The following is a 13,245-nucleotide window of genomic DNA, read 5'->3' as shown; positions in this document are numbered from 1 at the left end:
AACCAGGGCATGTGAAGCATCTGGGGTAAACCATGGAAAGTTTTGTGGGGCCTGGATGTGGAAGGGGAGCTTCGGTTTCAGTGCATTATACATGACAGCTAGAGACTGAGTGTGAACGAATGTAGCCTTTGTTGTCTTTTCCTAGCGCTGCCTCGTGCACATGCGGGGGGAGGTTGGTTTTCATTTCATGCGTGGCGGGGTGGCGACGGGAATGGATAAGGGCAGACATTATGAATTATGTACATGTGCATATATGTATATGTCTGTGTGTGTATATATATGTATACGTTGAGATGTATAGGTATGTATATGTGCGTGTGTGGACTTGTATGTATATACATGCGTATGTGGGTGGGTTGGACCATTCTTTCATCTGTTTCCTTGCACTACCTTGCTAACGCGGAAGACAGTGACAAACTATAATAAATACATAAATGAAAATATACATATAAATACACAAACATATACATGTATACACATGTACATTCCCATACTTGCTGCCTTCATCCATTCCCATTGCCACCCCGCCACACACAAAATAGCATTCCCCATCCAGCGAGGCAGTGCCAGGAACAGACAAAAAAGTCCACATTTGTTCACATTCAGTCTCTAGCTGTCATGTGTAATGCACTGGAACCACAGCTCCCTTTCCACATCCAGGACCCATACACCTTTCCATGGTTTACCCTAGATGCTTCACATGCCTTGGTTCAATCTAATGACAGCATGTAAATGTAATGTGAGCGAGTGAGGCTGTTGTTCAACTGTTCCTGTCATTCTCTTGTTGCAGCAAGAAATTCTTACATCATTTATAGCTTTATCCCTGGGGTTAGGGGAGAAAGAATATTGTCTACGTATTCCCTCTGTGTTGCAGAAGGCGACTAAGAGGAGCAGGAGTGGATGGCTGGAAATCCTCCCTTCCTGTAATACTCTCCAAAGGAAGAGAGCATGGAGCCAAGTCAGGAATTTTCCCTCTAAAACTCAGTCAACTGTTCGTGATGCTAACTCACTCATGCGGGAAATGGCAAGCAAGTATAAAAAAAAAGTTCAATCTCACTCCATTAACAGCTCTACTGTGGCTCACTCGCTAAATCTCATCTTTATAAAAAGTGTGTGCGTGTGTTTGTGGGCATGACTGGCTACCTATGAAAACTATCATCCATCATCCTCTACCTTGCTGTCCTAATACCCCCATTGCCTTTCCTCTGAATTGTTTGTTCATTGATTTTATTTCTTCCTCTGAATAGTCATAAAACATGTGCCAATGATCACAGAGGCTTTTCAACTTCTTCTTCTGCACATCCATGCTTACTGTTCTCCATGAACAAGAGGCTAATACAATAAGAGGACACACAACTGACAAAGCACTGGTTAAGTGGATTTAAACAAAACCTGCCTTCATATGGAGACTCCTGACACCTGCTATGTAAATCATCATATAATGGTTCCTGGTATTTAAGGGTTAAAGAGAGTAATGAGGAGAAAAAAAAATTAGACATCAGAAATGATTTACTGGAAGAAGTGATGCAACAAATTACTGCATGTTAGGGAAATATGAGTATTGTAACAAAATGAGTGATCAAGCACAAACAATTGACATAAATTTTTGGGAATGTGGAAGTGTCACTTGAAGGGTGGACAATAGGGGAAAAGAGCATAACATGACATTTGGTTAATAAAGTTAATGACAACACTCAGGAAGTATGGACATGATGAAAAAAACAGATGTGAAGGTATTTGGTCTATCATACTATAGAAAGTAAGAAAAGACAGCAGAAGGCTAAAGGTAAGACAAAAAATCACAGGGAGTATGTGTTTGAAAGGTGCATTCTTATGGTACGTGCAAAAATGTGCCAGTTTTGTGGTGTATGGAGGTTTTTAAAGTTTTTCATTTCACCTTTTGTATTGTATTGCAGAGGGGCCATAAGATATTGTATTATCTTTATACAAAAAGGATTCATGGACTCATGGTGATTTTAAATGACCCATAAATAATACTCACAGTGCTTTCTTTACTTCTTTTTCATGTCTGTCTAAATCATTCTTGACTTTATTTCTTTCCTCTTCTTCAAGATCTTTTCGTTCTGCCAGCATTTTCCGTTCTTCTTCAATTTTCTTTCGAATCAATGCAACCTTGGAAAAGTATGGAAATGTTACAATATGTACTTTTAATTAACACTGCTCCAATACAAACTTTGAAAAATTGTCAGCCTGTTTTTAATTAGTTTGCAAACAGCTTGAGATATGCTCATAAACTGCTCCCTTTGTCTTCTGATTACCATTAGAGTCTTGCTCAAATTTTCTCATGATTTAAATCTTCCTGCTTTGTTTAACATCCCAGCTGATGTTTGCTTCAGGCAATTACTCATGGATGTCACTAACAGCCTGCCTCCACACCTGGAAAAACTATCATGCATCTCAGTCATCCAAAAAATTTCAGAGGCTGCATGTATGTCATGTGAGCATGATCTGAGATGGATTCATTCATATTTGCAGTTAAGTCTAAGAATAAAATGGAAAATTTCTGTGGTATCAATGCTGAAACCTTTGGTGAGAAGTAAGTTATTTTTCATTTATCAATGTATATAAAAATCTAAATTAGTAAAATGTATTTACTTATTCATTATTTATTTTGCTTTGTCACTGTCTCCCGCGTTAGCGAAGTAGCGCAAGGAAACAGACGAAAGAATGGCCCAACCCACCCACATACACATGTATATACATACAAATAAAGTGTATATGAACGCGCACCTTCATAGAACATACAAAGCTCCAACAGCCAGGATCGAACCTGGGACCCCTTGTGCAAGAGGCAGACAAGCTAACTGCTAGGCTAGCCTAGCGGTTAGCATGCCTGCCTCTTGCACAAGGGGTCCCAGGTTCGATCCTGGCTGTTGGAGCTTTGTATGGTGTATATACATACACATCCACAAACGCAAATATACATACCTATACATCTCAACGTATACATATATATACACACACAGACATATACATACATACACATGTATATAATTCATAATGTCTGCCTTTATTCATTCCCATCGCCACCTCGCCACACATGAAATAACAACCCCCTCTCCCCTTATGTGTGCGAGGTAGAGCTACGAAAAGACAACAAAGGCCCCATTTGTTCACACTCAATCTCTAGCTGTCATGTAATAACGCACAGAAACCACAGTTCCCTTTCCACATCCAGGCCCCACAGAACTTTCCATGGTTTACCCCTGATGCTTCACATGCCCTGGTTCAATCCAGTGACAGCACGTCGACGCCGGTATATCACATTGTTCCAATTCACTCTAATCCTTGCACACCTTTCACCCTCCTGCATGTTCAGTCCCCGATCGCTCAAAATCTTTTTCACTCCATCTTTCCACCTCCAATTTGGTCTCCCACTTCTCCTCATTCCCTCCACCTCTGACAAATGTATCCAATTTGTCAATCTTTCCTCACTCATTCTCTCCATGTGACCAAACCATTTCAATACACCCTCTTCTGCTCTCTCAACCACACTCTTCTCATTACCACACATCTCTCTTACCCTTTCATTACTTACTCGATCAAACCACCTCACACCAAATACTGTCCTAAAACATCTCATTTCCAACACATCCACCCTCTGCCGCACAGCCCTATCTATAGCCCACGCCTTGCTACCATATGACTTCATTGTAACCACTATTCCTTCAAACATACCCATATTTGCTTTCCGAGATAATGTTCATGCCTTCCACACATTTTTTAACACTCCCAGAACTTTCACTCCCTCCCCCACCGTGTGACTCACTTCTGCTTCCATGGTACCATCCGCCCCAAATCCACTCCCAGGTATCGAAAACACTTAAACTTCCTCCAGTTTTTCTCCATTCAAACTTACCTCCCAATTGACTTGTCCCTTAACCCTACTGCACCTAATAACCTTTCTCTTATTCACATTTACTCTCAGCTTTCTTCTTTCACACACTTTACCAAACTCAGTCACCAGTTTCTGCAGTTTCTCACCTGAATCACCCACCAGCGCTGTATCATCAGCGAACAACAAATGACTCACTTCCCAAGCCCTCTCATCCACAACAGACTGCATACTTGCCCCTCTCTCCAAAACTCTTACATTCACCTCCCTGACAACCCCATCCATAAACAAGTTAAACAACCATGGAGACATCACGCACCCCTGCCGCAAACCGACATTCACTGAGAACCAATCACTTTCCTCTCTTCCTACTCGTACACATGGCTTACATCCTCGATAAAAACTTTTCAGTGCTTCTAGCAATTTGCCCTCCACAGAGCGTCTCTATCAACTCTATCATATGCTTTCTTCAGATCCATAAATGCTTCATACAAATCCATTTGTTTTTCTAAGTATTTCTCACATACATTCTTCAAATCATACACATTATCCATACATCCTCTACCACTTCCGAAACCATACTGTTCTACCCCAATCTGATGTTCTGTACATGCCTTCACCCTCTCAATAAATACCCTCCAATATAATTTCCCAGGAATACTCAACAAACATTTTTTTCAATTATTATACTTTTTGCTGTCTCCCGCCTTAGTGAGGTAGTGCAAGGAAACAGACAAAAGAATGGCCCTACCCACCCACATACACATGTATATACATACACGACCAAACATGCACATATACATACCTATACATTTCAACATATACATATATCTTTCATACTATTCACCATTTCCCGCATTAGCAAGGTAGCATTAAGAACAGAGGACTGGGCCTTTGAGGGAATATCCTCATCTGGCCCCCTTCTCTGTTCCTTCTTTGGGGGAAATAAAAAAAAGAGGGGAGGATTTCCAGCACCCCGCTCCCTTCCCTATTAGTCGCCTTCTACGACATGCAGGGAATACGTGGGAAGTATTCTTTCTCCCCTATCCCCAGGGATATATATTCTTTTTTTTTTTTCTTTTTGCTTTGTCGCTGTCTCCTGCGTTTGAGAGGTAACGCAAGGAAACAGACGAAAGAAATGGCCCAACCCACCCCATACACATGTATATACATACACATCCACACACGCAAATATACATACCTACACAGCTTTCCATGGTTTACCCCAGACGCTTCACATGCCCTGATTCAATCCATTGACAGCACGTCAACCCCGGTATAACATATCGATCCAATTCACTCTATTCCTTGCCCTCCTTTCACACCTCCTCCATGTTCAGGCCCCGATCACACAAAATCTTTTTCACTCCATCTTTCCACCTCCAATTTGGTCTCCCACTTTTCCTCGTTCCCTCCACCTCTGACACATATATCCTCTTGGTCAATCTTTCCTTACTCATTCTCTCCATGTGCCCAAACCATTTCAAAACACCCTCTTTTGCTCTCTCAACCACGCTCTTTTTATTTCCACACATCTCTCTTACCCTTACGTTACTTACTCGATCAAACCACCTCACACCACACGTTGTCCTCAAACATCTCATTTCCAGCACATCCATCCTCCTGCGCACAACTCTATCCATAGCCCACGCCTCGCAACCATACAACATTGTTGGAACCACTATTCCTTCAAACATACCCATTTTTGCTTTCCGAGATAATGTTCTCGACTTCCACACATTCTTCAAGGCTCCCAGGATTTTCGCCCCCTCCCCCATCCTATGATCCACTTCCGCTTCCATGGTTCCATCCGCTGCCAGATCCACTCCCAGATATCTAAAACACTTTACTTCCTCCAGTTTTTCTCCATTCAAACTTACCTCCCAATTGACTTGACCCTCAACCCTACTGTACCTAATAACCTTGCTCTTATTCACATTTACTCTTAACTTTCTTATTTCACACACTTTACCAAACTCAGTCACCAGCTTCTGCAGTTTCTCACATGAATCAGCCACCAGCGCTGTATCATCAGCGAAAAACAACTGACTCACTTCCCAAGCTCTCTCATCCCCAACAGACTTCATACTTGCCCCTCTTTCCAAAACTCTTGCATTCACCTCCCTAACAACCCCATCCATAAACAAATTAAACAACCATGGAGACATCACACACACCCCTGCCGCAAACCTACATTCACTGAGAACCAATCACTTTCCTCTCTTCCTACACGTACACATGCCTTACATCCTCGATAAAAACTTTTCATTGCTTCTAACAACTTGCCTCCCACACCATATATTCTTAATATCTTCCACACAGCATCTCTATCAACTCTATCATATGCCTTCTCCAGATCCATAAATGCTACATACAAATCCATTTGCTTTTCTAAGTATTTCTCACATACATTCTTCAAAGCAAACACCTGATCCACACATCCTCTACCACTTCTGAAACCACACTGCTCTTCCCCAATCTGATGCTCTGTACATGCCTTCACCCTCTCAATCAATACCCTCCCATATAATTTACCAGGAATACTCAACAAACTTATACCTCTGTAATTTGAGCACTCACACTCTTATCCCCTTTGCCTTTGTACAATGGCACTATGCACGCATTCCGCCAATCCTCAGGCACCTCACCATGAGTCATACATACATTAAATAACCTTACCAACCAGTCAATAATACAGTCACCCCCTTTTTAAATAAATTCCACTGCAATACCATCCAAACCTGCTGCCTTGCCGGCTTTCATCTTCCACAAAGCTTTTACTACCTCTTCTCTGTTTACCAAATCATTTTCCCCAACCCTCTCACTCTGCACACCACCTCGACCAAGACACCCTATATCTGCCACTCTATCATCAAACACATTCAACAAACCTTCAAAATACTCACTCCATCTCCTTCTCACATCACCACTACTTGTTATCACCTCCCCATTAGTGCCCTTCACTGAAGTTCCCATTTGCTCCCTTGTCTTACGTACTTTATGTACCTCCTTCCAGAACATCTTTTTATTCTCCCTAAAATTTAATGATACTCTCTCACCCCAACTCACATTTGCCCTCTTTTTCACCTCTTGCACCTTTCTCTTGACCTCCTGTCTCTTTCTTTTATACATCTCCCACTCAATTGCATTTTTTCCCTGCAAAAATCGTCCAAATGCCTCTCTCTTCTCTTTCACTAATAATCTTACTTCTTCATCCTACCACTCACTACCCTTTCTAATCAACCTATCCCTGGGGATAAGGGATTAAGAATACTTCCCACGTATTCCCTGCGTGTTGTAGAAGGCAACTAAAAGGGGAGGGAGCAGGGGGGCTGGAAATCCTCCCCTCTCTTTTTTTTTTTTTTTAATTTTTCAAAAGAAGGAACAGAGTGGGGCCAGGTGAGGATATTCCAAAAAAGTCCCAGTCCTCTGTCTTAATGCTACCTCGCTAACGCGGGAAATGGCGAATAGTTTAAAAGAAAGAAAAAGATATATATCATCCCTGGGGATAGGGGAGAAAGGATACTTCCCTTTGCATTCCTCACGTGTCATAGAAGGCAACTAAAGGGGATGGGAGCAGGGGGCCAGAAACCCTCCCCTCTTTGTATTCTAACTTTCTAAAAGGGGAAACAGAAGGAGTCACGCGAGGAGTGCTCATCCTCCTCAAAGGCTCAGGTTGGGGTGTCTAAATATGTGTGGATGTAACCAAGATGAGAAAAAAGGAGAGATAGGTAGTATGTTTGAGGAAAGGAACTTGTCTGAGTGAAACGAAGCTCAACGGTAAAGGGGAAGAGTGGTTTGGGAATGTCTTGGGAGTAAAGTCAGGGGTTAGTGAGAGGACAAGAGCAAGGGAAGGAGTAGCACTAATCCTGAAACAGGAGTTGTGGGAGTATGTGATAGAATGTAAGAAAGTAAATTCTAGATTAATATGGGTAAAACTGAAAGCTGATGGAGAGAGATGGGTAATTATTGGTGCATATGCACCTGGGCACGAGAAGAAAGATCATGAGAGGCAAGTGTTTTGGAAGCAGCTGAATGAGCGTGTTAGTGGTTTTGATGCACAAGACCAGGTTATAGTGATGGGTGATTTGAATGCAAAGGTGAGTAATGTGGCAGCTGAGGGAATAATTGGTATACACAGGGTGTTCAGTGTTGTAAATGGAAATGGTGAAGAGCTGGTAGATTTATGTGCTGAAAAAGGACTGGTGATTGGGAGTACCTGGTTTAAAAAGCGAGATATACATAAGTATACGTATGTAAGTAGGAGAGATGGCCAGACAGTGGTACTGGATTACGTGTTAATTGATAGGCGCGTGAAAGAGAGACTTTTCGATGTTAATGTGCTGAGAGGTGCAACTGGAGGGATGTCTGATCATTATCTTGTGGAGGCGAAGGTGAAGATTTGTAGGGGTTTTCTGAAAAGAAGAGAGAATGTTGGGGTGAAGAGAGTGGTGAGAGTAAGTGAGCTTGGGAAGGAGACTTGTGTGAGGAAGTACCAGGAGAGACTGAGTACAGAATGGAAAAAGGTGAGAACAAAGGAGGTAAGGGGAGTGGGGGAGGAATGGGATGTATTTAGGGAAGCAGTGATGGCTTGCGCAAAAGATGCTTGTGGCATGAGAAGCGTGGGAGGTTGCTTAATTAGAAAGGGTAGTGTGTGGTGGGATGAAGAAGTAAGATTGTTAGTGAAGGAGAAGAGAGAGGCATTTGGACGATTTTTGCAGGGAGGAAATGCAAATGAGTGGGAGATGTATAAAAGAAAGAGGCAGGAGGTCAAGAGAAAGGTGCAAGAGGTGAAAAAGAGGGCAAATGAGAGTTGGGGGTGAGAGAGTATCATTGAATTTTAGGGAGAATAAAAAGATGTTCTGGAAGGTGAATAAGGTGCGTAAGACAAGGGAGCAAATGGGGACTTCAGTGAAGGGGGCTAATGGGGAGGTGATAACAAGTAGTGGTGATGTGAGAAGGAGATGGAGTGAGTATTTTGAAGGTTTGTTGAATGTGTTTGATGATAGAGTGGCAAATATAGGGTGTTTTGGTCGAGGTGGTGTGCAAAGTGAGAGGGTTAGGGAAAATGATCTGGTAAACAGAGAAGAGGTAGTAAAAGCTTTGCGGAAGATGAAAGCTGGCAAGGCAGCAGGTTTGGATGGTATTGCAGTGGAATTTATTAAAAAAGGGGGTGACTGTATTGTTGACTGGTTGGTAAGGTTATTTAATGTATGTATGATTCATGGTGAGGTGCCTGAGGATTGGTGGAATGCTTGCATAGTGCCATTGTACAAAGGCAAAGGGGATAAGAGTGAGTGCTCAAATTACAGAGGTATAAGTTTGTTGAGTATTCCTGATAAATTATATGGGAGGGTATTGATTGAGAGGGTGAAGGCATGTACAGAGCATCAGATTGGGGAAGAGCAGTGTGGTTTCTGAAGTGGTAGAGGATGTGTGGATCAGGTGTTTGCTTTGAAGAATGTATGTGAGAAATACTTGGAAAAGCAAATGGATTTGTATGTAGCATTTATGGATCTGGAGAAGGCATATGACAGAGTTGATAGAGATGCTCTGTGGAAGGTATTAAGAATGTATGGTGTGGAAGGCAAGGTGTTAGAAGCAGAGAAAAGTTTTTATCGAGGATGTAAGGCATGTCTATGTGTAGGAAGAGAGGAAAGTGATTGGTTCTCAGTGAATGTAGGTTTGCAGCAGGGGTGTGTGATGTCTCCATGGCTGCTTAATTTGTTTATGGATGGGGTTGTTAGGGAGGTGAATGCAAGAGTTTTGGAAAGAGGGGCAAGTATGCAGTCTGCTGTGGATGAGAGAGCTTGGGAAGTGAGTCAGTTATTGTTCGCTGATGATACAGCGCTCGTGGCTGATTCATGTGAGAAACTGTAGAAGCTGATGACTGAGTTTGGTAAAGTGTGTGAAATAAGAAAGTTAAGAGTAAATGTGAATAAGAGCAAGGTCATTAGGTACAGTAAGGTTGAGGGTCAAGGCAATTGGGAGGTAAGTTTAAATAGAGAAAAACTGGAGGAAGTGAAGTGTTTTAGATATCTGGGAGTGGATCTGGCAGCAGATGGGACCATGGAAGCGTAAGTGAATCATAGAGTGGGGGAGGGGGCGAAAATTTTGGGAGCCTTGAAGAATGTGTGGAAGTCGAGAACATTATCTCGGAAAGCAAAAATGGGTATGTTTGAAGGAATAGTGGTTCCAACAATGCTGTATGGCTTCGAGGCGTGGGCTATGGATAGAGTTGTGCGCAGGAGGGTGGATGTGCTGGAAATGAGATGTTTGAGGACAATATGTGGTGTGAGGTGGTTCGATCAAGTAAGTAATGTAAGGGTAAGAGAGATGTGTGGAAATAAAAAGAGTGTGGTTGAGAAATGGTTTGGTCACATGGAGAGAATGAGTGAGGAAAGATAGACCAAGAGGATATATGTGTCTGAGGTGGAGGGAACGAGAAGTGGGAGACCAGATTGGAGGTGGAAAGATGGAGTCAAAAAGATTTTGAGTGATCGGGGCCTGAACATGCAGAAGGGTGAAAGGCGTGCAAGGAATAGAGTGAATTGGAACGATGTGGTACACCGGGGTCGACGTGCTATCAATGGATTGAACCAGGCCATGTGAAGCGTTTGGGGTAAACCATGGAAAGTTCTATGGGGCCTGGATGTGGAAAGGGAGCTGTGGTTCCGGTGCATTATTACATGACAGCTAGAGACTGAGTGTGAACGAATGGGGCCTTTGTTGTCTTTTCCTAGCGCTACCTCGCACACATGAGGGGGAGGGGGTTGTTAATCCATGTGTGGCGAGGTGGCAATGGGAATAAATAAAGGCAGACAGTATGAATTATGTACATGTGTATATATGTATATGTCTGTGTGTGCATATTTATGTGTACATTGAGATGTATAGGTATGTATATTTGTGTGTGTGGACGTGTATGTATATACATGTGTATGTGGGTGGGTTGGGCCATTCTTTCATCTGTTTCCTTGCGCTAACGCGGGAGACAGCAACAAAGCAAAATAAATAAATAAATAAATAAATAAATAAATAAATAAATATATATATATATATATATATATATATATATATATATATATATATATAGAAAAGCAAATGGATTTGTATGTAGCATTTATGGATCTGGAGAAGGCATATGATAGAGTTGATAGAGATGCTCTGTGGAAGGTATTAAGAATATATGGTGTGGGAGGAAAGTTGTTAGAAGCAGTGAAAAGTTTTTATCGAGGATGTAAGGCATGTGTACGTGTAGGAAGAGAGGAAAGTGATTGGTTCTCAGTGAATGTAGGTTTGCGGCAGGGGTGTGTGATGTCTCCATGGTTGTTTAATTTGTTTATGGATGGGGTTGTTAGGGAGGTGAATGCAAGAGTTTTGGAAAGAGGGGCAAGTATGAAGTCTGTTGGGGATGAGAGAGCTTGGGAAGAGAGTCAGTTGTTGTTCGCTGATGATACAGCGCTGGTGGCTGATTCATGTGAGAAACTGCAGAAGCTGGTGACTGAGTTTGGTAAAGTGTGTGGAAGAAGAAAGTTAAGAGTAAATGTGAATAAGAGCAAGGTTATTAGGTACAGTAGGGTTGAGGGTCAAGTCAATTGGGAGGTGAGTTTGAATGGAGAAAAACTGGAGGAAGTGAAGTGTTTTAGATATCTGGGAGTGGATCTGGCAGCGGATGGAACCATGGAAGCGGAAGTGGATCATAGGGTGGGGGAAGGGGCGAAAATTCTGGGGGCCTTGAAGAATGTGTGGAAGTCGAGAACATTATCTCGGAAAGCAAAAATGGGTATGTTTGAAGGAATAGTGGTTCCAACAATGTTGTATGGTTGCGAGGCGTGGGCTATGGATAGAGTTGTGCGCAGGAGGATGGATGTGCTGGAAATGAGATGTTTGAGGACAATGTGTGGTGTGAGGTGGTTTGATCGAGTGAGTAACGTAAGGGTAAGAGAGATGTGTGGAAATAAAAAGAGTGTGGTTGAAGTGGTTTGGGCACATGGAGAGAATGAGTGAGGAAAGATAGACCAAGAGGATATATGTGTCTGAGGTGGAGGGAACGAGAAGTGGGAGACCAGATTGGAGGTGGAAAGATGGAGTCAAAAAGATTTTGAGTGATCGGGGCCTGAACATGCAGAAGGGTGAAAGGCGTGCAAGGAATAGAGTGAATTGGAACGATGTGGTACACCGGGGTCGACGTGCTATCAATGGATTGAACCAGGCATGTGAAGCGTTTGGGGTAAACCATGGAAAGTTCTATGGGGCCTGGATGTGGAAAGGGAGCTGTGGTTCCGGTGCATTATTACATGACAGCTAGAGACTGAGTGTGAACGAATGGGGCCTTTGTTGTCTTTTCCTAGCGCTACCTCGCACACATGAGGGGGAGGGGGTTGTTAATCCATGTGTGGCGAGGTGGCAATGGGAATAAATAAAGGCAGACAGTATGAATTATGTACATGTGTATATATGTATATGTCTGTGTGTGCATATTTATGTGTACATTGAGATGTATAGGTATGTATATTTGTGTGTGTGGACGTGTATGTATATACATGTGTATGTGGGTGGGTTGGGCCATTCTTTCATCTGTTTCCTTGCGCTAACGCGGGAGACAGCAACAAAGCAAAATAAATACATAAATAAATAAATAAATAAATAAATAAATATATATATATATATATATATATATATATAGAAAAGCAAATGGATTTGTATGTAGCATTTATGGATCTGGAGAAGGCATATGATAGAGTTGATAGAGATGCTCTGTGGAAGGTATTAAGAATATATGGTGTGGGAGGAAAGTTGTTAGAAGCAGTGAAAAGTTTTTATCGAGGATGTAAGGCATGTGTACGTGTAGGAAGAGAGGAAAGTGATTGGTTCTCAGTGAATGTAGGTTTGCGGCAGGGGTGTGTGATGTCTCCATGGTTGTTTAATTTGTTTATGGATGGGGTTGTTAGGGAGGTGAATGCAAGAGTTTTGGAAAGAGGGGCAAGTATGAAGTCTGTTGGGGATGAGAGAGCTTGGGAAGAGAGTCAGTTGTTGTTCGCTGATGATACAGCGCTGGTGGCTGATTCATGTGAGAAACTGCAGAAGCTGGTGACTGAGTTTGGTAAAGTGTGTGGAAGAAGAAAGTTAAGAGTAAATGTGAATAAGAGCAAGGTTATTAGGTACAGTAGGGTTGAGGGTCAAGTCAATTGGGAGGTGAGTTTGAATGGAGAAAAACTGGAGGAAGTGAAGTGTTTTAGATATCTGGGAGTGGATCTGGCAGCGGATGGAACCATGGAAGCGGAAGTGGATCATAGGGTGGGGGAAGGGGCGAAAATTCTGGGGGCCTTGAAGAATGTGTGGAAGTCGAGAACATTATCTCGGAAAGCAAAAATGGGTATGTTTGA

General features: G+C 42.4%; 1 protein-coding gene across 4 annotated transcripts in view; it reads right to left on the bottom strand.

Moving 5' to 3' along the window:
* Window positions 1-13,245, bottom strand: part of Klp64D (kinesin-like protein 64D) — a 135,169-nt gene that overhangs the window by 61,630 nt on the left and 60,294 nt on the right. For all 4 annotated transcript variants that reach the window (XM_071696150.1, XM_071696151.1, XM_071696152.1 and 1 more), the window contains exon 9: window positions 2,003-2,133. In XM_071696150.1, coding sequence (XP_071552251.1) covers window positions 2,003-2,133 — 131 coding nt within the window. The remainder of the gene's footprint in view (window positions 1-2,002; window positions 2,134-13,245) is intronic.

This window comes from Panulirus ornatus, chromosome 59, assembly GCF_036320965.1.
Source record: "Panulirus ornatus isolate Po-2019 chromosome 59, ASM3632096v1, whole genome shotgun sequence".
Taxonomy (NCBI): Eukaryota; Metazoa; Arthropoda; class Malacostraca; order Decapoda; family Palinuridae; genus Panulirus; species Panulirus ornatus.
Note: the sequence above shows the minus strand (reverse complement) of the source record. Positions and strands in the feature narration are given on the sequence as shown.